Source organism: Thamnophis elegans, chromosome 1 (genome assembly GCF_009769535.1).
Source record: "Thamnophis elegans isolate rThaEle1 chromosome 1, rThaEle1.pri, whole genome shotgun sequence".
Classification (NCBI taxonomy): Eukaryota; Metazoa; Chordata; class Lepidosauria; order Squamata; family Colubridae; genus Thamnophis; species Thamnophis elegans.
Genome location: NC_045541.1, coordinates 64,126,537 through 64,153,946, shown reverse-complemented (window position 1 = coordinate 64,153,946; position 27,410 = coordinate 64,126,537). Strand labels below are relative to the sequence as shown.

Here is a 27,410-nt window from a genome sequence, read left to right as displayed (position 1 = left end):
CCTACGTGGCATAGGGCCTGGTTATCTTAGTGGCAACCTCTCTCCAGATGTTGCTGGAGACTGGGTGCACTTCAAGTCCAGTGGTAGGATTCAAATAATTTAACAACCGGTTCTCTGCCCTGATGACCAGCTAGGTAGGCGGGGATCAGTGGTCATGTGATTGGGTGGGCGTGGTCAACTCAACGTCACTCAGGTTGATGGGCGCTTCGCCTTAGCTGTTACAATGTAACAAGAGTTAACTGGAGAGGCAGGGTAATAAAGATTAGGCTAGAAACAACACTAGAATGTTTCCTTCCTGCCTTCCTTACAGGATTAGCCCTGCAAAGTGGAAGAAAACAAAAAAACAAAAAACAAAATGAGATTTCTTCCAACAACGGGTTCTCCAAACTGCTTAGAAAGTTAAGAACCGGTTCTCCCGAATAGGTGCGAACTGGCTGAATCCCACCACTGTTCAGGTCCCATTCATTGCCAGCTTATGGGTCTGAGAAAGCATAGATTCTCCTAGAATTCTGGAAGGCCCCTAAGATTTGGCTCTGCTCCCAGCCTGGGGGCAATGTAATAAGTCGAAGTGGCACAGTGGTTAGAGTGCAGTACTGCAGGCTACTTCAGCTGACTGCTAGCTGCAGTTCAGTAGTTCAAATCTCACTAGCTCAAGGTTGGTTCAGCCTTTCATCCTTCTGAGGTGGGTTAAATGCGGACCTTGATTGTTGGGGCACTAGGCTGTAAACTGCTTAGAGAGGGCAGTAAAAGCACTATGAAGTGGTATATAAGTCTAAGTGCTATTGCTACATGTCGGGCCACTTTAAATATTTTATTGGTGTGATTGTTTTCAATCTGGGTTGCAACGTCTTGCCTGGTGGTTTTTTTAAACTGTTTTTAAACTGAATATTTGGATACCATAAGTTGCCCAGAGTCTTCTGGAATGGGCATCCATAATAATAATATAATAAAAAATAATAATAACATTAATATCTTTTCTTCATTCTGCTTTCCATCCAGCCCGAATTCTTAAAGAAGCTTACGGTGGTTCAGGCAGGTTGAGTCTCCATCTAAGCAGCCTGCAGGACCAGACCTGCTTAGCTTTAGCAGGGAACAACTGTGTCATGTGCCTTGAAATCACTCAGTTAACAATAAAGAAAAGCAACCAAAAAAAAAAAAGTTGAGATTTTAAAGGCTGTGAAACAGATGGAACAATAGATGTTGAAATCTCACTTTGTGAATGCTTCAATAAGTGTAGACCTCAGACACTGAGGGAGCTGTAGCCAGAAACAGCAATTGAAAAACCCAACAAGGATTTATCTTTCATCTTGAATTAAGGTGGTAGTGCAGAGCCAGGAATGTTTGGATAGCATTGAATTTGCAATTGGCAGAGGGCACAACAACTGCCAGAAGGCTTGCGTTTTGGGATCCCCCTCCTGCTGCTTTCTGAAACACTCACGCTCAAGAAAGCATGGGTGACTTTATTGTAGAGTTTGGCAGAAAAACGGCTGAGTGCAGCATTCCCCCACTTCTGCATAGAGAAAATGGCATTAGGTAATATAATCTCCTTGTAATAATTTAGAGACATTATTTTTTTAAGGTGGATAATGATGAAAGAGAGAAAGAAAAGCAAAGTGAAACTCCCTCCCCAGTTTCCTCAATATCCATTTTGACTACAAATTACAAATGAGATACAACACAGATCGTTTCCTTTGCTATAACTCCATGCTTGCACATTGGTGCCTGTGAAATGTTTAAAACTACATCCAGAAACACATTTTGGCACAAATTAAAACAGTTGCAAACAACATCAACACAGCTGATAAATGGAGTTCACTGCAAATATCCTAGTGACTCTGTGCTCAAGTCTGAATGCTGCCTTGCATTGTTGCCCACCTGAAAGCTACATCTGCTGAGCTGCTGTTTGTCTTCCCTTCTTCTGAAGAAGGTTGGGTTTTCTGCCGTAAAGATTGAAGCAGTTCTAGGAAAAGACCACGGATTGCAAATGAATGAGAGCATTCTATGATCCCCTAGTAAAAGGCAAGTAAATAAAATGAGAGAAATTCTGAGAGTCAAAGTCCACAAGTCTTAAAGTAGCCAAAGGTTGGATGCCCCTGATCTATTTGTTCCAGTGTTGCTCAGGATTGGTATTTTATAGCTTGTCCCTTCTGACAGATGATGTGAAGTTGGCCATTGCTCATGCAGTATATGACTTAAATTAAAGGTGTATGAGTTATAATGTCCAGCCTTGCATGAATGCTTAATTCAACCAAAATGAAGTCTTGGGCAAAGAGGAACAGTTCTACTTTTCTTGGTCATTAAAAATCAACAATTAGTTGAAAAGTTCATATTATAAATGGGAGCCACAAAACCTTCCTGTAAATATGCAGACAGCCTCTCTTTCATTAAGTCTTATCTATCCATGCTGTGTATTTCATGAACTAGTTCATACTGTATGTGTAAGATAGACTGTCATGAGGTGTGTGTGTGCGTGTGTGTGTTTGAGCCTGAAACTTGAAACATCCCCCAGCGGAAGAATTTGGAGCAGGGATTGTTCTCTTCTATTGATCACTGCTCCATTGGAAATCCCCTCTTTGTACATTGAAATAATGCTTGGCTTTGGAGACTGCAGCCTGTAGCTTCTTCTTGTGTGACTCCAATGTATCTTATAGGGCATAAACAAAGCCAAAACTTGAAATGTGCTCTAATTAAGGTTGGCGAGCTTTGCAGTATGAGACTCCAAGGTGCCCAAGATTCCTTGTCCTTAACTGTCCTTTCAGGCTGTCATTGCTGCTTGTACCAATGCAGACATCGCCATTAACTTGTCTCCACAACTTGGTTTCAAGGAGCTGTGTTCTCCAGCATCCTGGTCTCCTCACTGATGATACAAATCCCAGAAACTGGGCTGAAGGAGCTTTAGTCTTCCAACTAAAAATTGCTTTCAAAGCAGGGGTGAAATTCAGCAGGTTCTGGACAACCAGTAGCGGAAATTTTGAGTAGTTCAGAGAACCGGCAAATGCCACCTCTGGCTGGCCCCAGAGTGGGGTGGGAATGGAGATTTGGAAATATCCTTCCCCCAGGAGTGGGGAGGGAATGCGGATTTTGCAATATACTTCCCCTGCCACGCCCACCAAGCCACGCCCACAGAACCGCCAGCAAAAAACTTTGCATTTCACCACTATTTCAAAGATATTGCATATTCTTCTGTGAAATGAATCAACACGAATGCATAATTTACCTTTTCCCCAGGAGACGTAGCAAGTCCACACATTATTTTCATGGTACTTTGGAGCTTCATACATGACATTACTTGGAGCATCAGATTCTTCTTCCAAGCTGCAATCTTGCTCAAAGAATTTTCCTGCCTGTCACCATTGCATTTTAGAGGTTTTTGAAGCCCTTGGCAGTGTTTTATCTATGACTCACTTTCTTAATGAAGAAGAATCCTGATCACTGGGACATTACTAGAGCTCAAGACCAAAGAAAGAATTAATTTTGAGGTCTCTGTGCAGTTTTTTTTTTAAACTTTTACTGCTTATACATACTTTGCTCTGTGGCAAAGGGATTTTCTGATTTCTGTAGAACTGTGTGCGGTTTTTCAGTGGGGGTATTAAGGGCAGGTATGCTTTCTTGATAAACAGCATGTAAGCTCCCCTCAATAGACAGTTGTAAAGGGAATGATAGATCTAGGCTAAGAATACCGCCTGGTGGTTTTGAAAGTCGTAGCCCACAGACACTGCAGGAACATACTAGCTGGGTCAGAATCTGCTGGTGTATCTTTGCAGGCTGGATGAAAGTCAGCTAATACAGAGAATCTAAAACGTAATATAACATGCTGGTTACTAAAGTGACAGGATGAAATGAAGATCAGTTGAATATCCTTTTTTAAATAAGAATTTTCTCCGGTTCTAAATGATCATCTTCGAGCAAAATTGTGATTGCATTAACCATGGGTGAAATCCGCTTACCTTTGCTACCAGTTTTGTAGCAACAGGAGCACGCGTTGAAAGGTAAGCAAACAGCGAGGGGGGGGGGGGATCCACTGTGCCATGTGATTTAGATTTAATATAAATTGTGCCTCACAGTTGATCGTCAGAAAAACCAGTTCGCCTGAACCGGTAGCATTTTTTTTACTACCAGTTTGGGCGAACGGGTAGTATTTCACCCCTGGAATCTCCTCCCCAGTTAAATGAAGGATGACCATAGGGGAAAATGGACTGGAAAAATAGTATAGTATTGGAGGAAGCCAAGTCTTTGTTGCTTAAAACCCTCAGTCCCCCTTAGCCCTTAGGTGTGATCACAGAAGCTCTTTTGGGGGGGGGGGGCAGTTTGAGATCAGCTGCAGGCTTGGGCAGGCTCATGTATCTTTCTATGCATGTTGGAATAAAAAAAGCTATGGTTTTGTAATATAAATAATAGGAGGGATAAAGTACTCAGTTGATCCCTATGTAAAATAATGCTGAATGCAAGACAGGGTAAGCTTTCCAATTCAATCTATCAGGATATAGAGAGAAATTGTCTCCAAAAATAATTAAGCAATAATGAAATTATAAATGGGAACAAGCTTAGTGCTCCTTTTCTTTTCAGAAATTTGAAGAGACTTGTTTCTTTTTTTTCTTTGAAAATGAATGTGTTTGGACAAGCAGGCTAATGAAAATTGTTCCACAATTGGAACAGTGACTGTTGTGAATCGGAATTAGAACAGAAAGCAGGAAATAATGGGATTCCACTCTGGGAAGTATGTGGGGAAAGCCAAGCATACTCTACCCTAGATATTCTTGTCACTGTTTTGACCTTCCTATCTGAGTGTGCCTTTGAGGGAGGTGAGAGATGAAGACCCAGGAATTAGATGAGTGGACTCTGGGCCCAAACTACAGTTCCATATTTTTGCAGCCCACTTACATTAAAATCCCATAGTATTATTTGGTTTCCCCCAAGATGCTAACAAACCTGATATATTAGTTTGATTCTCACCAGGCTCAAGGTTCACTCCATCCTTCCAAGGTGGGTAAAATGAGGACCCAGATTGTTGGGGGCAATAGGTGGACTCTATAAACCGCTTAGAGGGAGCTGTAAAGCACTGTGAAGCTGTATATAAGTCTAAGTGCTAGTGCTATTAGATATTATATTATATAATATCTAATATTATACATGAATACATACATACATACATACATACATACATACATACATACATACATATATATATATAGTTACAACCCCCGGTATGCCCAAATATGGGAGGAAGTTCACTACTTCCATTCTCTGTCCATCGGCTCGTCACAAGTGACCATCCAGACAGAAACCCAATATTTTTACTGTTGCCTTTGTTACATTTTGTGTTGTATTTGTGCTGATAAATAAATAAAGGGAGACTAGTATAGATCTATTTCAAGCTATTTAGCTCTCATCAGCTAGCTATATATATATGAGAGAGAGAGAGAGAATGTGTGTTTCTCTGTACATTGAAAATGCTTTCTTTCCTGCATTTCATTCTTCTAACTATTAGCCAGTTCACAATGAAAAGCAGAAATTAACATGATGGGACAGGAGGAGAAAGAGGAAGAGGCACAGCAGCACCATGCCTGTCTTATGAAGTACTGAAGAATGAGCAATGTTGCAAAATCCTATAATCTGGAAAACGTATTTGGTTCTTCAATGACTGATAGCAGGAAGACTCACTAGATCCTCAGATGTTCATTTTATTCCAAAATTTTGTATCTTGCCTTTGTAGAGGAGCTGAAGGAAAAATGTGCAATGCTCTTCCCTCATAATCTCAGTTTGGCTGAGATAAAGCAGTTAGCTATAAATTCCCCAGTGACTTTCTGTGACCGATAGTGGAGTAGAATCTAGTCTCCCCAGTGCTGCACCAACATCTTCATCACCAGGCCAGCCTGGCTCTCTTGTGGTGTTGAGATAAGTGAAGTGAGCCCATGGGTAAGAGAGGAGGTGTTTATGCATGGATTATGCTGTTTTTAAAATACCCATGTGGTAAAACGGCAGTGAGGCTGGAACTTTTGAGCTTTGGGGTGGAGATTGAATAACATGGTTTATGTTGCTTGCTTTCAGGTTTCCGCGAAAGTGCTTTTGTCTATGCAATTGCGGCTGCAGGAGTGGTACATGCGGTCTCCAACGCCTGCTCCTTGGGCAAACTGCAAGCCTGTGGCTGTGACCAGAAGCGTCGAGGGGATGAAGAGGCTTTCCGTCTCAAACTTAACCGCCTCCAACTGGACGCCATGAACCGTGGCAAGGGAATGATGCATGGAGTCCACTTGGAGCACCTGCCAGCTGAGCCCCCTGGCCTACAAGACTCCTGGGAGTGGGGGGGTTGCAGCCCTGACGTAGACTTTGGGGAGAAATTTTCAAAGGAATTCCTAGATTCCCGGGAAAGCCATCGTGACCTCCCATCCCGCATGAGGCTTCACAACAACCGTGTTGGCCGGCAGGTGAGTAAAAAAAGCATATTGATATAATAAGGAGACAAGGCTTTCAGTTTGTCAAAATCCTCCTGTCATTGTTAGTTGCAAAGTTGTATCCGAACCATTGCGACCACATGGACAACATTCTTCCAGGCCTCTCTGTCCTCTACCATCCTCTGGAGTCCATTTAAGCTCACACCTACTGCTTCAGTGTTTCCACCCAGCCACCTCAATCTCTGTCATTCCCTTCTTTTGCCCTCAATCTTTCCCAGCATTAGGCTCTTCTCCGGTGAGTCCTTCCTTCTCATTAGGTGGCCAAAGTACTTGAGTTTCATCTTCAGGATCTGGCCTTCTAAAGAGCAGTCAGGGTTGATCTCCTCTAGGACTGACCAGTTTGATCGTCTTGCAGACCAAGGGACTCGTAGGAGTCTTCTCCAGCACCATAGTTCAAAGGCCTCATTTCTTTGGCACCCATCCTTTCTTATGATCCAACTTTCACAGCCATACATTGTAACTGGAAAAACCATAGCCTTGACTATATACACTTTTGTTGGCAGTGATGTTTCTGCTTTTTAGTATGCTGTCTAGATTTGCCATAGCTTTCCTCCCCAGGAGCAAATGTCTTTTAATTTTTTGGTTGCAGTCCCCATCTGTGGGGATCTTGGAGCCCAAGAAAATAAAATCTGTCACTACCTCAATTTCTCCCCCATCTATTTGCCAGGAACTGAGAGGGCTGGATGCCATGTTCTCAGTTTTGTTAATGTTGAGTTTCAAGCCAACTTTTGCACAAAATCCTCCTGAATCCCCCTACAGACGGTACATTGGGCTGTATTTCCTAGAATTCCCAGCTCAGTTATGACGATCATAATACAGTATAAGGTGTTTTGGGGACAAATGATCTGGAATGAAACACCTGGAACATGGCTTGCCGTGGAATTCTGGAAGTTGAAGTCCAACATTTTATACTTGGCAAGTTTGAAAAACACCCTGGTCTAAAACATCTGGACACCATATCAATGAAAAGGCTGCTTAAAGGTTTCTGAAAGAGGGAAAGAAAAGCAGCAGATCATGGTGCTCTGGAGGCAAAAGAGACGTTCCTGCTCATCCAGTTTGTACTGAGTTGATTTCCAAAGAAATGCAGTGGCCACGATATTGTAGATACGCAAGCGCAAGCGGATGCTGTTTTAAGGCATACAAGAAGATGCATTGTGCTGATTTTTCACCAGCAGTGGCTCCAGTCCTAACCTAATCTCCAGTTCTGGATGTTCTTCTTTGCTACCAAGTGAAAAGGAGTAAATAATCAGATCTATTCCGCAGAAATATTTTGGGAAATGATCTCATCTAAGAAAAAAAATTGCTGGGAACCTGCAGCATCAACTGGGAGCTTGTGAGAGCCAGTGAACCTGCCCTGTACAGCATGAGTGGGTTCCAGGAGGCACTACTGCCAGTTTGCATGTGGACGCATGGTGCACTCACATGCTTGATACATGCTGTGTGCGCATGCCCAGTGCAATAAAAATTGTTCTGTGCATGTGCAGAAGTGAAAAACAAGATGGCAGTGCTTCTGGCACCACCCAAAGAACAGGTTCGGGGGCATGGCAGGCCTGCGTTCTGCCAGTTCCAGTGACCCAGGCAGCCAAACCACTACCGATTCAGCCAAACCAGTCCGAACCAGTAGGAACCCACTACTGCTGCAGAGACTTCTCATGTTCCCTGACAGCCTTCATGCTACATCTTAGGTTTTTTCCCCCTGGACTTTTTTTCAATTTGAAAGAAAAAAATGGAAAATCTAGCCAGTTTAAAGTAAAGTGACAGTCGTTACTGTAATCTTCATATCCAAGAGCTATAGAGTCCTGCATGTATTCCAGAGGGTTTAACAGGAGGCTATAACTCAGAGCTCTGTTTGGAAACGTGACTCAGCACCTGGAAAAGGGATAGAAGGAAAAAGTGGTAGAAGATAGCTTGGGAGCCTAGACGTGTTGATGGGGAACAGCCCTACTTGTTTGCCTCCCGACAAAAGAGATTTTGCACTGGCACCATTTTGGGTGAGTGACTATGAGATGATCTCATGATTGCTGTACAAATGTGCCCACCGGCCTAAAAGAGCAGGTAGGGTAATTGTTTTAGTATCTAACAACTTTACTCACAGACAAAACAAATCATTTTGTAATTTTAAGCCTGATGACAGGTTTACTTGAGTTGAAGAAGCCCTTGATAAGAGGCTGCTCAACATTGTGATATGGAGCTGGTAATGCCCACACTTGTTTATTTGAAAATAAATATCTTGCCTACAAACAATTTTTTCCCCAGCACAGCTGACTAATATTCCAAAATGCATTATCTAAAAATAGATAATAGATAAAAATATTTATTAAAAATAGCAACTGTAACTATAGACAATGCTATGGCATGTTTCTCAAGGTGTTAAGAATAAGCACTTTACAACATATATTTACTGTGATGTACTATTCCACTCCCCAGAGTACCTACTGATAATAGGCTATAATGTAAAATTGCTAATGAAATATTGAAAAATCTTAGACAGTACTTAAAAAATCTGTGCATGGACAAAAATTTCCATCTATCCATTACAAAAGGTTGCATTGCTTGGATCAGCACATAATATGATGCCATAAGGGGTGCAATAGGCATCCCCAATCCCCTGACTATGGATCAGTACCAGTCTGCAGCATGCCAGAAACCAGGCTGCTTAAATAAGTGAAGCCCCACCCATGGGATGCAGGCAGCATGCAAAACCACATCCCCTCCGGTCCACAGGAAAACCCCTCTCCGTGGAACCGGTCCCTGGTGCCCAAAAGGATGGGTGCCATTGCAGTACAACATCTTCGATTCTTGGAAAGAACTCAGTGCACATGAAGGCTAACATCAACTAAAGAACCGGTAGCTCTTTTTTTAAAATATATTTTTATTATTTTTACATTTAAAACAATGCAGTACCACGAAATCGAAGTGACTATACATTCACATTATATACAGCTAGAACTGGTAGCTCTGATTCCGCATTGTTATATGTAATAATATAACAATCTATATACTCCTAGATCTCATGTTTAATTGGGAAAAACTGTGCCTCATAAGGCAACAGTTTTTGAATCAAGATACCTTCAAATGAGCTAGCTTACAGAGTGTGATCAAAATTGGAGACTCTTGACTCATGTGGAATTGAAAGTTGGCATAAAATATTTTATGATATAGAAATTATCATGAAACTGTGACATAAAATCACATAAAAACTTTATCTGCGCAGATGTTTGAATGCACTGTACAGTTCAATATGGGCTATTTTCACAGCATTGTGAACGTATACCAACTTTTCCAGTGAAGGCAGTATATTATAAGATCTGTCATGGTTGAAGGCATTGAGGAATCTGCTAAGACCAATGTGTCAAAGATTATCTAGTAATCAATTTAAATTTATCAAAGCTGCCCACTGCCATAGACTCTGTCCTTTATGGTAGCGTTATGAACACCAAAACAGCTTGTGACTATACAAGAATTGTTCATAATCAACATCTTTGAGATTTTGCAATGTTTGGGATATACCAGTACGTACAATCAAATTGCAGATATTCTGCAAATGCAAGTGTACCTTGTGAATTCTGCACACAAAACTTCGTGCCACACTATGTAATTCATTTCAAAATTACCACAAGACTCTAAAGTGCCACCCTCAGTTGCATTGCACATAACTGTTAATGAATGTCTCCGTTCATGCAATGATTTTTTAGCTAAAGAAAGTTATCATTTGGGGGGGGGGAGTATAATTCAATCAAATGCATCATTCAATTGTTTTTTATTGTTTAGCGTTGTTGAAAATGTTGAGGGTATGACTGCTGATATCTGAGGGAAATTTAAACCTTGTTAATCCTGCACAATTAATGACACAGGAAAATTTAGGGAGAGTTACAATTCTTCACTCATCATCTGTAACAGGAATGTGGTTTTATAATAGCAAAAGATGGATAAGAAGTTATTTGCTTAGGGGAAATATGCCATTGAAGATTTTCAGTGAAAGACTGGCAAAAAATTGCTCAGTGTCTACTTGATGCATATCTGATACACTTATTTTTAGCAACTTGCAGCCTGAAAGTGGGTGTGGGTGCACAGACTTGTCACTGTCTTAAAAAGAATGGGGAATTCCCCTAAGCCAGAGAAAATGCATGAAAATAAAGTATCTCTAAAGTGTCACTGGATTAGGTTGCTTGCCTTTGCCTTATCATTTGAAATTATGTTGTATTATCCTTCAGAGTATTCCGTGACACTAAGTCCAAATTGGAATGTGTTGCATTAAGTATAGTGGGACGAAACAAAGGAAGGAACATCTCAAGCGATTATATAGCCATCAACTTTCTTATTTTAGATAAAATATGAGAAGTTGTCAGCCTGGACAGTGCAGGATGTGAAAAACATGCTCTACCCCTTTAATATTGCTTCTGTAGTAATTCTGTGATTGAATAAGACAACTTACACTCTTGGATTTCTCATCATATTATGTTAACATTTTGCAAGCCATTTATTACACCGCAGAAGATTATAGGCCCATCACTGTACAGAAGATAAATAGAAAAACTAGATTAATGCAGTGTATTTTGTTTAAGCTATATTACTTAAAGCATGGAAGAAATGAAGGGCAGCCTTCTCAGACATAACGATGCTTTCAGTAGAATTGCGAGCAAGAGAACATCTGTGAGATGAATTGGTCTCAGAGACATTAATGTTTACTCCATCCACAATAGTTGCTTGATACTTATAGGTACCTGTCCTCCATGGCAGTTAAACAGGGCGAGGTCCAGGCACATATGCAAAGTCTTGCAGAGTGCAAATCCCAGCAATCAGATAAAATTAGGACATAATATCTAACTTACTTAATTATAACAGCTGAATTTAAGTACTTTTACAGCTGTGAAACCACAAAATAGACATTTGTTGGTATAAATTCCTTTAATGTGGATTTAACATTGGAAGAGGAATGTCAGTTGTGTTAATGGATCTAGAAGAAAGATCACAACATAATCCTTGTACAGAAGAGTTTGAGGTAGTTGATGAATATCCATTTTGTTTATTGGTTTATTTAGCTGCTTAAAGTTGTTCACGGCTCCGTAGACCACCTCTGGTCAACCAGTCAGATTTGAGTATACAGATAGTTCTTGACTTACAACCACAATTGAACCCAGAATTACAGTCATTAAGTTGTTCTTGTTAAGCAAAGCACCCTTGCAATCCCAGCTCTCCCCACTGCTCTCCCCATTCTGGAGCATGGGATGCCTCAGGGGATGGAAGAGGCCTGGGGTGACTGAATAAATGGTTGCAAATTGAGAACAACCTTTAGAAGTGTAGCATCGTATCCTGTGATCACTGTGAAATACTTTTTACAATCTTAAAAATATTTGTTGTTGTTAGTTGTGAAGTCATGTCCGATCCATTGCGACCCCATGGACAACATTTCTCCAGGCCCTCCTATTCTCTACCATTCTCTGGAGTCCATTAAACTCATGCCTACTCTTTGGTGACTCCATCCAGCCACCTATCGTCCTCTTCTCCTTTTGCCCTCAATATTTCCCAGCATTAGGCTCTTCTCCAGTGAGTCCTTCCTTCTCATTAGGTGGCCTAATCAAAGCATTTGAGTTTCACCTTCAGGATTTGGCCTTCTAAAGAGCAGTCTGGGTTGATCTCCTCTAGGGCTGACCGGTTTGATCGCCTTGCAGTCCAAGGGACTCGCAGGAGTCTTCTCCTGCAATTAAAAAATATACATTATCTATTTCCTTTGTTTCCTTCTTAGTTTTCATACCACTTGTATGCAGTTCAAAATAACATGAGCATCTACAAAAAGCCCTAAATCTTCCACAATAATACTGATGTGTAGATAAAAGAGCCAAATGGGAGCCATTTGTGTGAACCATCAGGGCTGCATTTGCAGAATTTCACCATTTGTAAACTGTTCTTTGTTCATCATTTCTTCTGCCTTTCTTTCTTTCTTTTTTTCTTTCCAGAAATAATCCATTCTTTCTTTCTTTCCAGAAATAATCCACTGAAGAAGAAAAACTAGAACCACTTACACAGTTCTAAACAGCAATGTTCGGCAAGATGGCTGATGGAGTATTGCAATACGAGCCCCAGTCTTTTGTAAGTGCATTGTTGCACGCATCTTTAAAAGGGATGGAGCTTGCATTTCAATCCTCCATCCTCCATATTGCTGATTTTGATTGCCACCCACCCAAGGAGGCCACTTGTTCTAAAAGCTTTCTCTCTGGACCTACCTATCTTGTATGTATGAAAGTGGAAAAAGGTTTGATAATGGCCTTCAAATATGCAGGCTTCCATTGGGAGCTTTGTTGCAAAGACAGGAGTATCCCTATTCCACTTCATAGACCTGAAGCATTTCCAAACTGTTTTGGAGGCAAATCACAGCCAATGGTTCAGAACTCACTTCCCCATTCAGCCAACTTTGCTAAATCCAACTCTTAAATGGCCATTGTGAAATAAGTAAGAATCAGTTGCTCTTTCTGTTTAACAGGGACAAAGAATAACACATTTAAGCAACAGCCTCAACCATTTCTGTTGGGCATTAGAAAGCATTTTCATAATCCCTAAATTGGTGGTGTAGAGTTAAGGACTAGCATATGAGAAAGATGGCATCTCCATCAGTGAACAGCTGAGAAGAAGCTAAACCAAGTGTTTGGCTGCATTTATTTATATGGATTTACCCTGAGTAGATGGATTACATCAAGAGCTTTTTAAGGCTACTGCCAGCCTTCTAGTCAAAGATAACTCTTCAGTAAATAAGTGGATAAAGATATCCTGCAGCAAAAATGGGTGTGAGTAGAGCTGCTGAGTTTGGCAAAGGAAAAAACACAAGTGTTGTGGATGTTTTTTGTCTCCTTCATGCAAAGGCAAAAAAAGCTTTTTCTTTCCAATCATCTTTGATTTCATTTTTAGGGGATAGTTAGCATTTGAATGGTATCTGGAATTTTGCAGTTCCTTTACTTAATTAACTGCATGGAGCAGGATTACTTAATAATGCAAAATATTTTTAATAATTTAAGGAAATTGTACAGATAGTCCTCAATTTACAAGAGTTCATTTAGTGACCATTCAAAATTACAACAGCACTGAAAAAAGTGACTTATGACCGTTTTTTCACAGTTACAACGCCCCATAGTGGTGCGTACTGGCCGGAACCCACCTCTCTTACAACTTTTCCAGCGTTCCCATGATCATGTAATCAAAATTCAGCTGCTTGGAAACTGGTTCATATTTATGACTGTTGCTGCATCCCAGGGTTGTACGATCCCCTTCTGTGACTTTCTGACAAGCAAAGTCAATGGGGATGCTAGATTCACTTAACAACTTAACTTATCAACTGTAGTGATTCACTAAACAACTGAGGCAAGAAAGATCATACAATGGGGTAAAATTCACTGAACAAATGTCTCACTTAACAGCAGAATGTTTGGACTCAATTGTAGTCGTAATTCGAGGACTACTCGTATTCTAGTTACAGAGAGACATAAAAAGACATTCATTTTGATCATTATGATTTTGAAAATTGATGGTACAGGTAGTCCTCAACTTATGACTAGTTGCTTAATGACAACATTAGTTGTTCAAAGTTACAACATACCTCCCAAAGGCTACTTATAACTCATTCTCAAATTTAGGATAGCCACCACCTTGTGTGGTCACATGATTTCATTGGCAACTGGCTCACCTTCACAGCCATTTGTAGCATCCCATGATCATGTAACTGTGATTTGCCTTTCTTTTTTCTTTCTTTCTTTTTCTTTTTTGCTTATTACTGGCATTTGCTTACAGTTCTTGGCCAAAAGTGTCCTTTGGGGAAAATTCATTTAATAAACTTGGCATTCACTTAATGATCACCACAAAAAACATTTAAAAATCAATTCCAATCATGTGATGCCTCAACTTATATGACTGCAACAATTTATGACCATACTTACAGGGTCAATTATAGTTATAAGTCAAGAACTACCTGCACTGTCTTTGATAAAGATTGTTGTGTGTCATAAAGACATTTTCAATTCCTATTTACCCCATGAATAGATTTTCTCCACGGGGATCTATTCTGACCCCCTCCTCCGTCCAGTAACGAATGCCGAGACAAGCTTAACTGGAATGTACTTTAATAGCAAGACACCAAAACCTCGGTGGCTGAAAGCCAAGCAGAACAAATGTTAGCGTTCCAAATACCATGTAGAATCAAATCAGAATTGAAGGCAAAACTATGCTTAAAGTTCCAATTTAATAAAGCAGGCATGTTGGCACATAGCTGTGGGGATCCCAACTCTGGAAGCTACATCAGAATCCCACCCAGCTAAAAGTTCATGATCTTGTCCCCACACCCATAGTCCATCACATGGGCCAATCTTCTCCTTTCACGCTGGCGTCCATGCCCAGCTTCTTCCGGTCAGGTGTGAAAGTGCAGAGACAAAGGATGACCTTGACTTCTAGCAAAGAATGAAAAACAGCATATTCCAAAATCCTATTCCTTCTAATCCCCCCTCCCACTGACTATACTTAAAGAAACAGCATAATTAAATAAGAGAAAGTGTGGCAGGCCAAAATTCTAAAAGGAATATAAATGCAGGCCTGACAACAAACAGATAAGGACCTTGGCAGCAACTCAGACAAACTCAGGCAGCAATAAACACAGATAAGGCTTGGCAGCAATCCAGCCTGCCAAGTTCACAGTAATGTTCTCCGACATTCAATCCTGCATTGACTTCTGCAAAGAGGGCCGTTTGCACAAGTAACTTTTTATAGTCTGGAGAGGAACCTAATGACCATCAGCTGAGTGCAATCACCTCCTGTAATTGCGTAATTGTTCCTGACGCCTAGTAGCTCTTCGATGGCGTGCATCCAGGAACAACTCACTACTGGCCTCCGGCTCACTCTCCCTTGTCTCCTCCCCACTGGTCCAAGGCTCAGGTGCCTCCTGGTGGCCAACCAGCCTCTCTGCGCCCTGCTCAGAGTCAGAACCCTGTCCAGGGTCCTCCACATCCTCCAGAGCCGACTCAGAGGGTCCCTCGCTGTCGGAGTCTGGTGGCAGCTCCAACGGCACCTGCTGGGCCACAACAGGGATCTATCCCTAACTATTCTTTTGTGTTTCCAAGTGGGGTACTCATTGCCATTGTGAGTGACTCCATCCACTTTCCTGCTGGATGTCCTCTTCCTTTTACCTTTCCAAGAATTAGAGCCTTTTCCAAAGAGTTAGGTCTTCACGTAATTTGTTGAAAGTAGGATAACTTGCGCTTGGCCATTTGAGCTTTGATTGAGTTGATTTGTTTGATGATTTACCGGTTGTGTTTTCTGAGCTGTCCACAATATTCCCAGGATATTCTCGGGATAGTATTTAATATTTAACCTGAACAAATTAAATGATGCAAAGAAATAAGTAAAGCAAAACAGCTTGTTACATTATGAAGTTTTCATCCTGTTGATCTTCTTGCCAAACATATTTTTTAAAAATCCATCAACAATTCAAATAAGATGCCCAAAGAAAATCCTTCAAAGGGTGCGCCTAAACATTAAAATTCACAACTTTGCTAAACTCAAAAGATACTTGGCACAGATATTGGATTCTTGGGAAGCAAAACAACCTTTAGCCGATTAGTTTATTTTATTAAAGGTGCTTGAAAGTGATGGAAATATTTGTGTGGTAAATGGAATTTTATTTTGGATTAATTGTTATTACTGCTTAATATAAAGCTGGCTCCAGTCTGTTTTGACTCTTGCTGTGCACTGCGTTGCGTTAGAGGGAGTTCCACAGAGAGAAGCTCATGAATAATAACCATCCTGGATTACCTAATGCAGAATATGATAGAATCATATGTTGTTAAAAGAATAAACAAATTAAAGGAATTAGGATTGTCCTGATTACAAGATATCTCCTATAGCTGTAAATTTATGCAACCTTTCTGTCAAAGGTTCTTTGAGGGAGATGGGCAGCTCAGAAATGTGAAAAACAAACAAACAATTAAATATCGTGTATAGTAACATATTTTCTCTTTAATCTTAAAAGAGGAGTAGGGAAGCTAAAGCCATCCAGTATAACTGAACTACAGCTCCCAGCATCCCCAGCCAACATTAATTTCTTTGCTGGGTTGTTTCCTTACTAGCCTTACCAGTGAGACACACAAAAGGATTATTTACCACATTTGAAGAACAGATTCTGTCTGCTCTTCAAACATGTTAAAGGAACAGTAGGAAAAGCTCATCGTAGCTTTCAGATTAAGTGTACCTTCAAAGCACATCATGGCCAAACCCTTAATAGACGGTCTGTTTCACCAGTCTGCCGACTGTGGAGGTTGGAATGGTGGCCCTGGTCTTTGCCAGATCAGAGAGATAGAAAGATGAAAGGGCACCAGAACCCTCCATTAGCTGCACAACAAAGAACTTCTGGTGGAAGCAACAATAAAGCATTTGCACATGAACCTCTTAAGAGAAAGAAGTTTAGCTGGTAGCAGGTTGTGTTTTGGATTCTTCTTTTAGACAACTAGATTCTGGGGCCTTTTTTATTTTGAATTGAAGAGGTGGCTAAATCTAGAGTCTATGGCTTTTGACAGCAGAAGCCCAAATTCACTCAATTCCCACTTCATTAATTTATTAACTAGCAATTACAGACGATGCATGTATCCCCCCCTTTTTTGCCTCTATGTCATTCATTTGAGTTGGAAAGGTGAAATTAACACTTAAATGCCTTTAGAGTATTGATGTAGGCGACATAATCCAGGTTAATGACTGCAGTACAGGTTAAGCCTTCCTCTTGTAAACAAGATTGCCCTAAACCTGACCTCCTGGCCTCCTTAACTGAGAAAGAAGGCTGCCTTCTGCTCTCTGCCTGATTCATCGGAATCAGACAGCTCTGGCACTGCTTTGCATCTGGGTAGTAGCTATTAAAAGGAGCCTTTGTTCCACCTAATCCAACATGGTTAGTATAAGAATCAGTGCTTTTGAAATAGACAATGATGGACCCAGTGGTACAATAAAACTGGTTCTATCTGCTTCGGGTGAACTGGTAGCGGTGGCAGTGGGAGGCTCTGCCCACCCGTCTAGATGTCATCATGTCCCGTTTTTGATGCTCTGTGCATGCGCAGAAGGTCTTGCGCTCACATTTGCAAACCGGTAGTGAAGGTGCATCCCTGGATGCACCGCATAAGATCCCTAGAAGGGTTGCAGATTGCCTTTATAAAAGGAAGAATGCATAGTCCTTCAGAATACTTGTCAGCAGATTGTTTTATAAATCATTCAAATGTAAAATCAAACTGTAGCATGTAAATTGGATAGATGAATGATCAGGATGGTTATCTCAGAGGAGGTAGGTGGTGATTCAATAGATATGCAAAGGATTATAAATATAATTACCAGTGACAAATTGGTTTTTCCTGCTGATGGTGAACATTTGCTCATTTATAATGGCAGTTTATTTTTCTAATAGGGAACCATGGAAGGGTACCGCTCAGAGGAATAAGTGGGTAAACCGCATTGTAGTCAAAAGATGTAGGGACTCTTCTCACCACTTTGATTTACAAAATAAAGGGACCGTGCTCATTTTGCCTCCATGAAGCGGGAAACAGAAGGGTCTTAAATGGGTTGAAGTGGCCAGAACCTCAGACAAAAGAGATGGCTTTTACAGGCCACTGGATCTCTGCATATTACAAAAGGAAGGCAACGGAATTGCAGCTTTGCATACGCCAGCCTTCTCCAAAACTGGTGGCATCATTGTGTAAGTGGATCTTAGATTTCAAGCTCTCAAAGAGGTCACTTTGGCAAAGGTGGGTCTAAGCACATGAGTACCTGTATTGGTATGTGTATGTATATATATGATAGGAAGCCTGTAAGCTTAGCCTGCTATCAGAAGAAAAAGAGCCTGGTTGTATAAGGCTGTTGCCTAAAAAACTCTTTTCAAAGAGATCACCATGTGGCCTGTTTGATCAACTGCCCCATTCTTGGCATTGTGCCATGACCCACTATGACAGGGGTGTCAAACTCATGTTGTCACATAACATATCGGGACTTTCCCCCTCTTTTGCTTAACCGGGGTTGGGCATTGGCCAGCATGTGGCACATCCAGCCTGTGGGCCGTGACACCCCTTCACTATGATTTTGGATTGAGTGGTTGGAATTGCTGAATTGCACAATGCCCTGAGAGAATGTGTCAGTGGAACATTGTGGGAATTAAAATGGCAGCTCCTATCCAATGGTGAAATCTAAAAACCTTTCCTACCGGTTCTGTGGCTGTGGCTTGGGGGGGGGGGGTGTCATGTGACTGGGTGGGCATGGCTATGTAGTCATGTGACTGGGGTCAAAAGGCAGAAACTCACTTTAACAATGTCCTGCTGGAGCAGGGGGTTGGACTAGATGACTTCCAGGTTCCTTCCAGTCCTGGACTGCTGTGCTCTTTCAAGGTATCCTCTGAAGCTGCGTCTAGTGCCAGGTTTGTGGTCCTTCCTCCCTCTCCTTTTTCCCTCCATCCCCCTCTCTCTTTTCTTTCTTTCTTTCTTTCTTTCTTTCTTTCTTTCTTTCTTTCTTTCTTTCTCAGCACCCCCTCCCCCCTGTTTTTGGCATAGCTTCCCCCCTCCCCCACTTTTAAAAGCATTTTTTCCTGCCTATTTTCCGAACCAGCAGGGGAAAAAATGCTTTAAAAAGTGGTGGGAAAGCTTCCAATGATCGTGTGGCTTGCAGCTGAGCTGTGGGCCGGTTCAGTCAAACCGGGCCCAACCGAGAGGATTTCACCCCTGCTCTTATCCAGATGTTCAGTGGCAGCATTTCAGAGTCACAGCTTTCACAAGTAGCCCTAGGCATGAAGGAGTTTCACAAGGAAGATGTTCTGTGGATGGCCTTCTTGAACATGAGTAGAGGCTCCTGTATATTAGAGAAAGAAAGTGTGATGCCCATTTATATCAAAGGCAAACTAAATAAACCGGTAATTGTGTTACAAATGAACAACATGAAAAAAGACATTTCTTATAACAGATTTGAAATCAGTCACTTCTTGCTACTTTAATTCTAGGCTTGGCTTTTAGGCTTCACACTCCCACCCTACCCCTCCATCCCAGAAGAGTGGGTTTCCTTTCCTCAGGACATATGCCTCCCATGCTACCTAAAGCGGAAAAGACTATAAGCTCTGGCCCCTTCAGGGACCCAGTTTTTAAAGGGCTTCCCTATGGGTGATTCTCTCTGACTGATAGAATTATGGTGGAGCTGAAAGATTGTTTTGTTTTGCTTTGCTTTGCTTTCATTACAGCTGCCCTTCTGTATATCCACTTACTTGGAAGTAAGTTCCATTGAACTTGGTAGGCTTTTCATCCAAGTAAACACAGAGGAGGATTTGACTCGAACAGCTGTTCTTTGGGATTAGATGCCCTTTGAACAGCTCAACTTTAAAGAGGGCATAATGAGGAGCACATGATGGGATGGGGTGGGGCGGTGAGTGGAGGCAGATTTGGAAGGAGAAGAGCTTGAGGTGGGCGACTTTGGTTCTCTCCCTCCTTTTATAACCATCCAGGGTTGGGGTGTTGTTTTTTTGGCTTGTACACTATCCTTTACCTAAAATTTAGGAAATCCTCCTGGATGAATGACATTGGCCTACTTTCTCCTTGGAGAAGCTTTTTCCTGAAGAGTTCTGCCTCCACAGGACTGGACCCTTTGCAGGCAGGCAGTCCCCTTGGAACACACACAGGAAATGGTTTAGAAACCACTAGGTGGGATGCAAAGGGGATAATGGCTCCAGCCTATTAGTGCTCTGTAATTTGGTGCTAATTTCCCTTATTACAGTGTTCTCGCACTGCAGGGGATGGTCCTGTCTTGCTGCTTGGGTGGGGGTTGGAGGGAGGGAGAGTGAGGGCTGGATCTTGTTGCAGAGTGTAGAGACATCACAGCCACTGATGGGCAGAGAGGTGGCATCAGAGTGCTTTGCAGGCTGGTTTCTTGGCTCTTTTGCCCCCCAAGGGACATGCAAATCATGATGAAGTCAAGGAATGCAACTGTGGCCTTCATGTGATGCCATAGGACATGCCCACAACTGTCGACACATGACACCCTCCCTTACTTGACTAAATCAGAGTGTGTTCCAGTCAGAGGTGGTATTCAGCAGGTTCTGACCAGTTCTGGAGAACCGGTAGTGGAAATTTTGAGTAGCTTGTAGAACTAGTAAATACCACCTCCGACTGGCCCCACCCCCATCCATTCTCTGGCTCCCAAGTCCCGGCTGATCCCTGCCATGCCCACCAAGCCATGCCCACAGAACCAGTAGTAAAAAAAATTGAATCCCACTGGTTCCAGTCTAATCTAGCACTCAGCTGACATGCTGGGACTGCCCTCTTAAACTTGCTTGAACTTTCTGGCAAGTTATAAATGGTTGTGTGGCTATTACCCTTTGCTTGAAATATTGAATAAGTTGGGATGTGTGGTTTCTTTTTTTAAAAAAGTTTTTTATTGTTTTAATTGAACAGAAACACAAAAAAAGAATCATCCTTCATTACATCTTGTAGATAGCGTGTCGATTGGTTACAAATACATTTCATGCGTTTCTTCCACAATCATTACTTATACTTCATTCATATTGAATTGTACATTTTAAATCAAAAATCTTTATGTATTTTACTATCAATGTACCACAATTCTCATTTAGTTACAATTATTTAAACATGCTTTTATCTGGAATCATTTGTATTTAAAGACACAACCACCTACTGGCATTCATTCGCAATTTCAATAAACCTCCAATAACATTACACCCTTATAACGTATTCTGAAAAAAAAATCAATTAATAAGATATCTAAGCATCCCCCTCTTTTTTTCCCCAACTCACTATTTAAAGCTTGTATCCAATTTGCTTTTACCAATACAGCACATGTATATATCATTAAGGGTGTGTAGTTTCTAACCATAGTAGTTCTGGTGGATTTCTGTTTGCTATTGGTTTGAAAGCCTTGGAAGTCTTAGCCATAAGAGGTGAAGGGTACAGTCCACATGTATGCCTTTCAGATTTGAACCCACCTCCAACTGAAGTTCATCATAAGTAACTCCCACACCAGGTATTAATGGAAAAGCCCTGAAAGCTTGCTGATGAAAAAAAAACAAAAAACCACAAAGTGCTGTGGTGATGAAGGCATATATGCTAATGGAAGAAATGGTTTAAAGGTAAATGTGTCCTTGAGTTGAGCTTCATTCCTGGTAATGGCATTGATACCACTTTTTATGAGGACCCAGCTTGTTGGGGGCAATATGCTGACTCTGTAAACTGCTTAGAGAGTTCTGTAAAGCACTGTGAGGCGGTGTACAAGTCTAAATGCTATTGCTATTCATGAGAATAGTTTGCCTTTTTCCAAAATGCTTGACTTTTCACTCTAGCTCAGTGTTTCTCAAACTTGGCCTTTTTTAGACGTGTGGACTTCTAAACTCCCATAATACTCCAATTAGCATGGTGGCTGGGGAATTATGGGAGTTAGAGCCCATACATCTTACAGTGGTTAAAGTTCAGAAACACTGGTCTAACCAACAGCCTTAGAATTCACAAGTGATCCTCCATTCCAATAGTAAGCAACAGCTCCTCCAGTTTAGCTCCTAATTTTAGCCAAACTCAGGTTAGACAAAGAAATTCTTATGGTCTCTTGTTTCAAAGGGTGCATGAGTGGGAGAGAAGGGACTGTATTTCTATACCAGTACCAGCAAAGTATCCTCTGTCACATTTCAATCAGAGGAAGACCAGCTTGGCTGTGTGATATGCATAGTTCTGCTGCCTAAGTGGAGGACATCTTCACTGCAGACTTGCTGCTGCTGAACTTTGTGTATAGGAGAGGAGTGTCACGATTTGCTTTGACATGAGAGAGTGTTTGAATGTGCTATTCCTTTCCCTAATCTAAAAAGGTGTGCATTGCAAGCTGCTTCTACATATGTACATGTAAGCAGTAGTTTTACTGGCTAGCTTCCCACTTTAGCCTTCAGCATTGTGTGGGCTCCCATCAAGTACTAACTTGGATGCAGGACCCTGCTTAGCTTTGTCTGGCAGACACATTCTATTCAATGCTACGCAGAGATTGTATTTAGCCAGTTCTGACCGGTTCTGGAGAACCGGTAGCGGAAATTTTGAGGATTTTGAAGAACCGGCAAATAGGCTGGCCTTGCCCCCGCTGCCTCCCAGCTGATCTTCTTTTCTGGCCCTGAATAGGAGAACGGAGCTGGAAAGCAAGTTAATGGGGTGGGGACAGAATGGGGATTTTGCAGTATTCTTCCCCTGCCACGCCCACAAAGCCACACCCACAAAGTCACACCATGTCCATAAAGCCAAGGGACACAGAACTGATAGCAATTTTTTTTTTAAATCCAACCACTAACGCTACTATATAGCCAGGGAAAGCAATGAGAAGTCCCTTTGGTGAAATCCGGCCTCAGAGGCAAAGAATATGGACTTTGCCAAACAAAATCAAGTTAGCTGTTTCTACTGCATTGAAAGTTCCATCCTAGGAACATGTGACTTTTTGTCTCAAAATATGCTTTTCTCTCACAGTACAGGTAGTCTTCAACTTACGACCGCAATTGAGCCCAAAATTTATATCGCTAAGTGAGGCATTTGTTAAGTGAGTCTTGCCCCATTTTATGACCTTTCTTGCCACAGTTGTTAAGTGAATCAGGGCAGTCATTAAGTTAATAACCTGGTTGTTAAGCGAATCTGGCTTCCCCATTGACTTTGCTTGTCAGAAAGTCGCAAAAGGGGATGACATGATCCCGGGACATTGCAATGGTCATAAAAGTGAGTCAGTTGCCAAGTGTCTGAATTCTGATCATGTGTGACCATGGGGAAGCTGCAATGGTTCTAACTGTGAAAAGCAGCCATAAGTCACTTTTATCCATGCCGTTGTGTTGTGGCCCAGCAGGATCCGGTTGAGCTGCTGATGGACTCGGATAGCGAGGAACCATATGAGTCTGCCATGGAAGATGTGGAGGACCCTGGGCAGGGTTCAGACTCAGAGCAGGAACCAGAGAGGCTGGTTGGCCCAGGAGGCGCCTGACTCATGGAGCAGTGGGGAGGATCAAAGGCAGTTTGTCCCTGATGCTAGATTGAGAAGGGCTGAGAAACGGAAGCAGCAACTCCGTAGGCAGACTCACAGAAGGTGATTAAGCACAGGTGGTTGGTGATTGCCCCCCCCCAAGAGAGATTATAGGTGAGGCGTTGGGAGGGGACATTTGCAGGAAACAACCGTTCGAATTAGTAGTTAATAAACTCTATCCGTGTATTCTAGCCGTGTCTGTTCGTTTGGACTATCTGCGTTGCTTCATTTGCATTATCTGGGTTGCTGCAGAGCTACTGTATTGAACGTGAGTTGCCTGGGCCCTCAGCCAAAGGATTTGTTATCTCAGTAATTGACCAGTGGAAAAAGCCAAGCCTGTGTTCTGGTGTATTCACAGGCCGGGGGGGGGGGGTGGTCAGAACACCATCGTAACTTCGAACAGTCATTGAATGAACTTTGTAAGTCAAGGGCTACTTGCATAGCAGCAAACCCTCATTCATGAAGAACCTATTATAGATAAGCAGAACAAGTTTGCAGAGCTTGTAACCAAAGAATTATGATCGGCTTGATAGGCCTTATTTTCTAGCCATCTGAGGTTTCACAAACAGATTATCCAACAGCTGGTGGATAAATTAGTATCTGGCTGATGGGTTCAGTTCAGCTGAGTGGCTCCAAGTTGTTCTAACCTGATACCTAAAGTTTTAGGTTCAGGAAGTTCTATCAATGTTCTAATCGCATGTTTTCTGTGACCCTGTGGCAGAATCCACAGTGCCTTAAATCTTTTCTCCAGTGGTGGAATCCTTCCAGTTTAACAACCGGTTTGGTGATCGTGTGCTTGTGCCTGAGGCGTGCTTTGCACATGTGCGTAGTTTTAACAAAACTTAACTTCCACATTACTTCTGGGGAGTAACATAGCTGAGGCACGGCAATCCGCTCTGCCGCATGAATCAGCTGAGAGGATATAGGTAAGTAAAGTACAGAGACAGACAGGTGGGCCCAGCTGATCATCAGAGCAAACCGGTTCTCTCCCCAGCTGATCGTCAGAGCTACCGGTTCACCAAAACTGGTCTGAACTGGCTGAATCCCACCCCTGCTTTTCTACCATACACTGAAACTAGCAACTCTCTTGTGAAGAGAGCAGAAAAGGCTGTCATAAGTACAGACCTATGGCAAGTACCTTGCATAAGTAGTAATTTACAATACTTACTGTGTTTATGTAGTCTGGCTGCTGCACTATGCTGAGAAATGGTGACTTTTCAAGGAAACTGCACTGTGCTCCCTGTTTGCCCAAGACTGCAGATGTGTCCTCTCACAGGGTAGTGTCTGGGCTGCTGCTGCTGCTGCTGGGAATGGAGACCAAGTCCTTTCCCTACCTTTTATGAAGATGGGAGGCAGCTGTGTCTCTCTAGGTTGAAACCACTATAGCAGGAGTATAAAACTCACGTCATCACAGCGGAATTATGTGACATATCGTGACTTTCCCCCCCTTCGGTAAACTGGGCGTGGACGTGGCCAGCACGTGATGCATCCGGCCCGCGGGCCGTGAGCTTGACAACCCTGCATTATAGCATAGTGTTTTAGTCACCAAGCTGGCACTGCAATGGGCAGGGGAAATGAGGTCCCGCTCCCTCTAACATTAAAGTCCTGCTCCCTTTAGCTTCATGAAACTGGCTTAGACCTGGTCAGTCTCTGTAGTTGTAAAGGAAACCATGAGCATTAAGTGAATCTGGCTTCTCCATTGGCATCGCTTGTCAGAATGTCGCAAAAGATGATCCTGAGCCGAATTGGCACAGTGGTTAGAGTGCAGCACTTACAGGCCACTTCAACTGACTGCTAACTGCAGTTTGGCAGTTTGAATCTCACCAGGCTCAAGGTTGACTCATCCTTCCATCCTTCCGAGGTGGGTAAAATGAGGACCCAGATTGTTGGGGTCAATATGCTGACTCTGTAAACCACTTAGAGAGGGCTGTGAAAGCACTGTGAAGCGGTATAATAGTCTAAGTGCTATTGCTGTTGCTATCACATCATCCTGAGACACTACAACTGTCTAAATATGACTCAGTTGCCAAGCATCTGAATTTTGATTATGTGACCAAATGCTGCAATGGTCATAAGTGTGAAAAATGATCATGTTACTTTTTTCTGTGCCATTGTAACTTGGAATGGCCACTAAATGAACTCTTGCAAGTTGAGGACTACCTGTACTTTTCTAGATGGGATGGGATGGGAAGGGGTGGGGTGGGGGACATGGGATAAAGTTATTCAGACAGTTTAATGTCTGTTAAATTGGCTCTCCTCCGGAGAAATCCTGCAAGCCAATGTTTGCACTTTTTACCTGCACTGTTGCCAGACTCCACGATAAGGAGATGGAGGAGAATAATGTTGTCTTTAGCTTATTTAAAGCCATTTAAAATCCCATTCTTTGAATTTCGTTCTAAATATAAGGTGATGACACATTCTTGTTGAAATAATAACTTCACCTCATCCTGCAAGTCTGTAAACGATAACCCCAAACGATCTGCAGTCTTGGAATCTCTCAACACATGTTGTTACATGTAGTTGGGAGCATTGCATAAACTCTCTTCACCTCTTAATGCTCCCCATGGCTATCTGGAGGGCTCGCCTTTATCTAGTATGCTCTGTGAACCTATAGCCACCATGGTTAGCCTTTGGTTCAAGATGTTAGGCACATCTAGAAAGATAGTTAAATTGATCGTGTGAACACAGTCACTACAACCCATCTCTTATGTAAGTGGTTGACTGAGTTGCATAAACCGTACACAGAGGAGTTGTGACTGTTCTTTCAAGTCAGACTTGATCCCTGGTGACACCTGGACAAGTCTTTGTAATTTTCCTGTCAATATTTCAGAAGTGGTTTACTATCAAGTAAAGAGAGGGAGGGAGGGGGGAGAGAGGGAGGGAGGGAGGGAGGGAGAGAGAGAGAGAGAGAGAGAGAGAGGGAGGGAGAGAGAGAAAGAGGGAGGGAGAGAAAGAGAGAGAGAGAGGGAGAGAGAGAGAGAGAGAGATTGGCCCAAGGTGACCCAGATACCTTTGGGCCTAAGGTGGAACTAGAATTCACAGTCTTCCCGTTTCTAGCCTGGTACCCTAACCACTACACCAAACTGGTGCTCTTGTGCCAGTAGCACAAGTTGTCTCCAAGGGATGGGGATCACGTTCCAAAGCCAGCTAGACAGAGAATTGGACCGGATGGAGCTGAGTCCCTCTGCATGGTGCTTGAGTTCTTCTGACTGCTGTGTTCTTGTGCTCCTGACAGGTGGTGATGGAGAACATGAAGCGGAAATGCAAGTGTCACGGAACGTCCGGAAGCTGCCAGCTGAAGACATGTTGGCAGGTGACTCCTGATTTCCGGCTGGTGGGTTCAGTGCTCAAGGATCGCTTCCATGTGGCAACGCTAATCCGGCCCCACAACAGGAACACTGGGCAGATGGACGTGGGGCAGGCCCGCCACCGGCGTCGTGGTGGCATCAGTGACCTGATCTACTTTGAGAAATCACCTGACTTCTGTGAGAGGGAACCAAAGTTGGACTCTGTGGGCACCCAAGGGCGTTTGTGCAACAAAACCAGCCCAGGCATGGACAACTGTGAAAGCTTGTGTTGTGGACGAGGACATAATATCCTGCGGCAAACACGCAGCGAGCGATGCAACTGTAAATTCCATTGGTGTTGTTTTGTAGCTTGTGAGGAGTGTCGACTCACAGAGTGGGTCAGTGTCTGTAAATGATAGCTGTGTCCTTATAGATCCAGCAAAAAGTTCCATTGTTTGCCTTTGCAACATTTAAGGATGGAGCCTTGCATTAACACAAGGCAGAGTTTGAGGGAATTGGTGGTACATGCTAATATTTCACATCTCCCATCATTTCCTTTCTGGCCTGATACATGAGCCCTTGATTCCACAAGCTCCTATTGTACAGACTTGAGCATTGGCCTGACATTTCCAAA

The 27,410-nt window shown here is 42.4% G+C and overlaps 1 protein-coding gene across 1 annotated transcript in view; it reads left to right on the top strand.

Moving 5' to 3' along the window:
* WNT10A (Wnt family member 10A) overlaps positions 1–27,192 on the top strand; it is a 44,741-nt gene extending 17,549 nt beyond the window's left edge. Inside the window, exons 3-4 of the mRNA XM_032211884.1 lie at positions 6,049–6,425; positions 26,725–27,192. Of these exons, the coding sequence (XP_032067775.1) occupies positions 6,049–6,425; positions 26,725–27,192 (845 nt within the window). The remainder of the gene's footprint in view (positions 1–6,048; positions 6,426–26,724) is intronic.
* Positions 27,193–27,410: the final 218 nt, after the last annotated feature.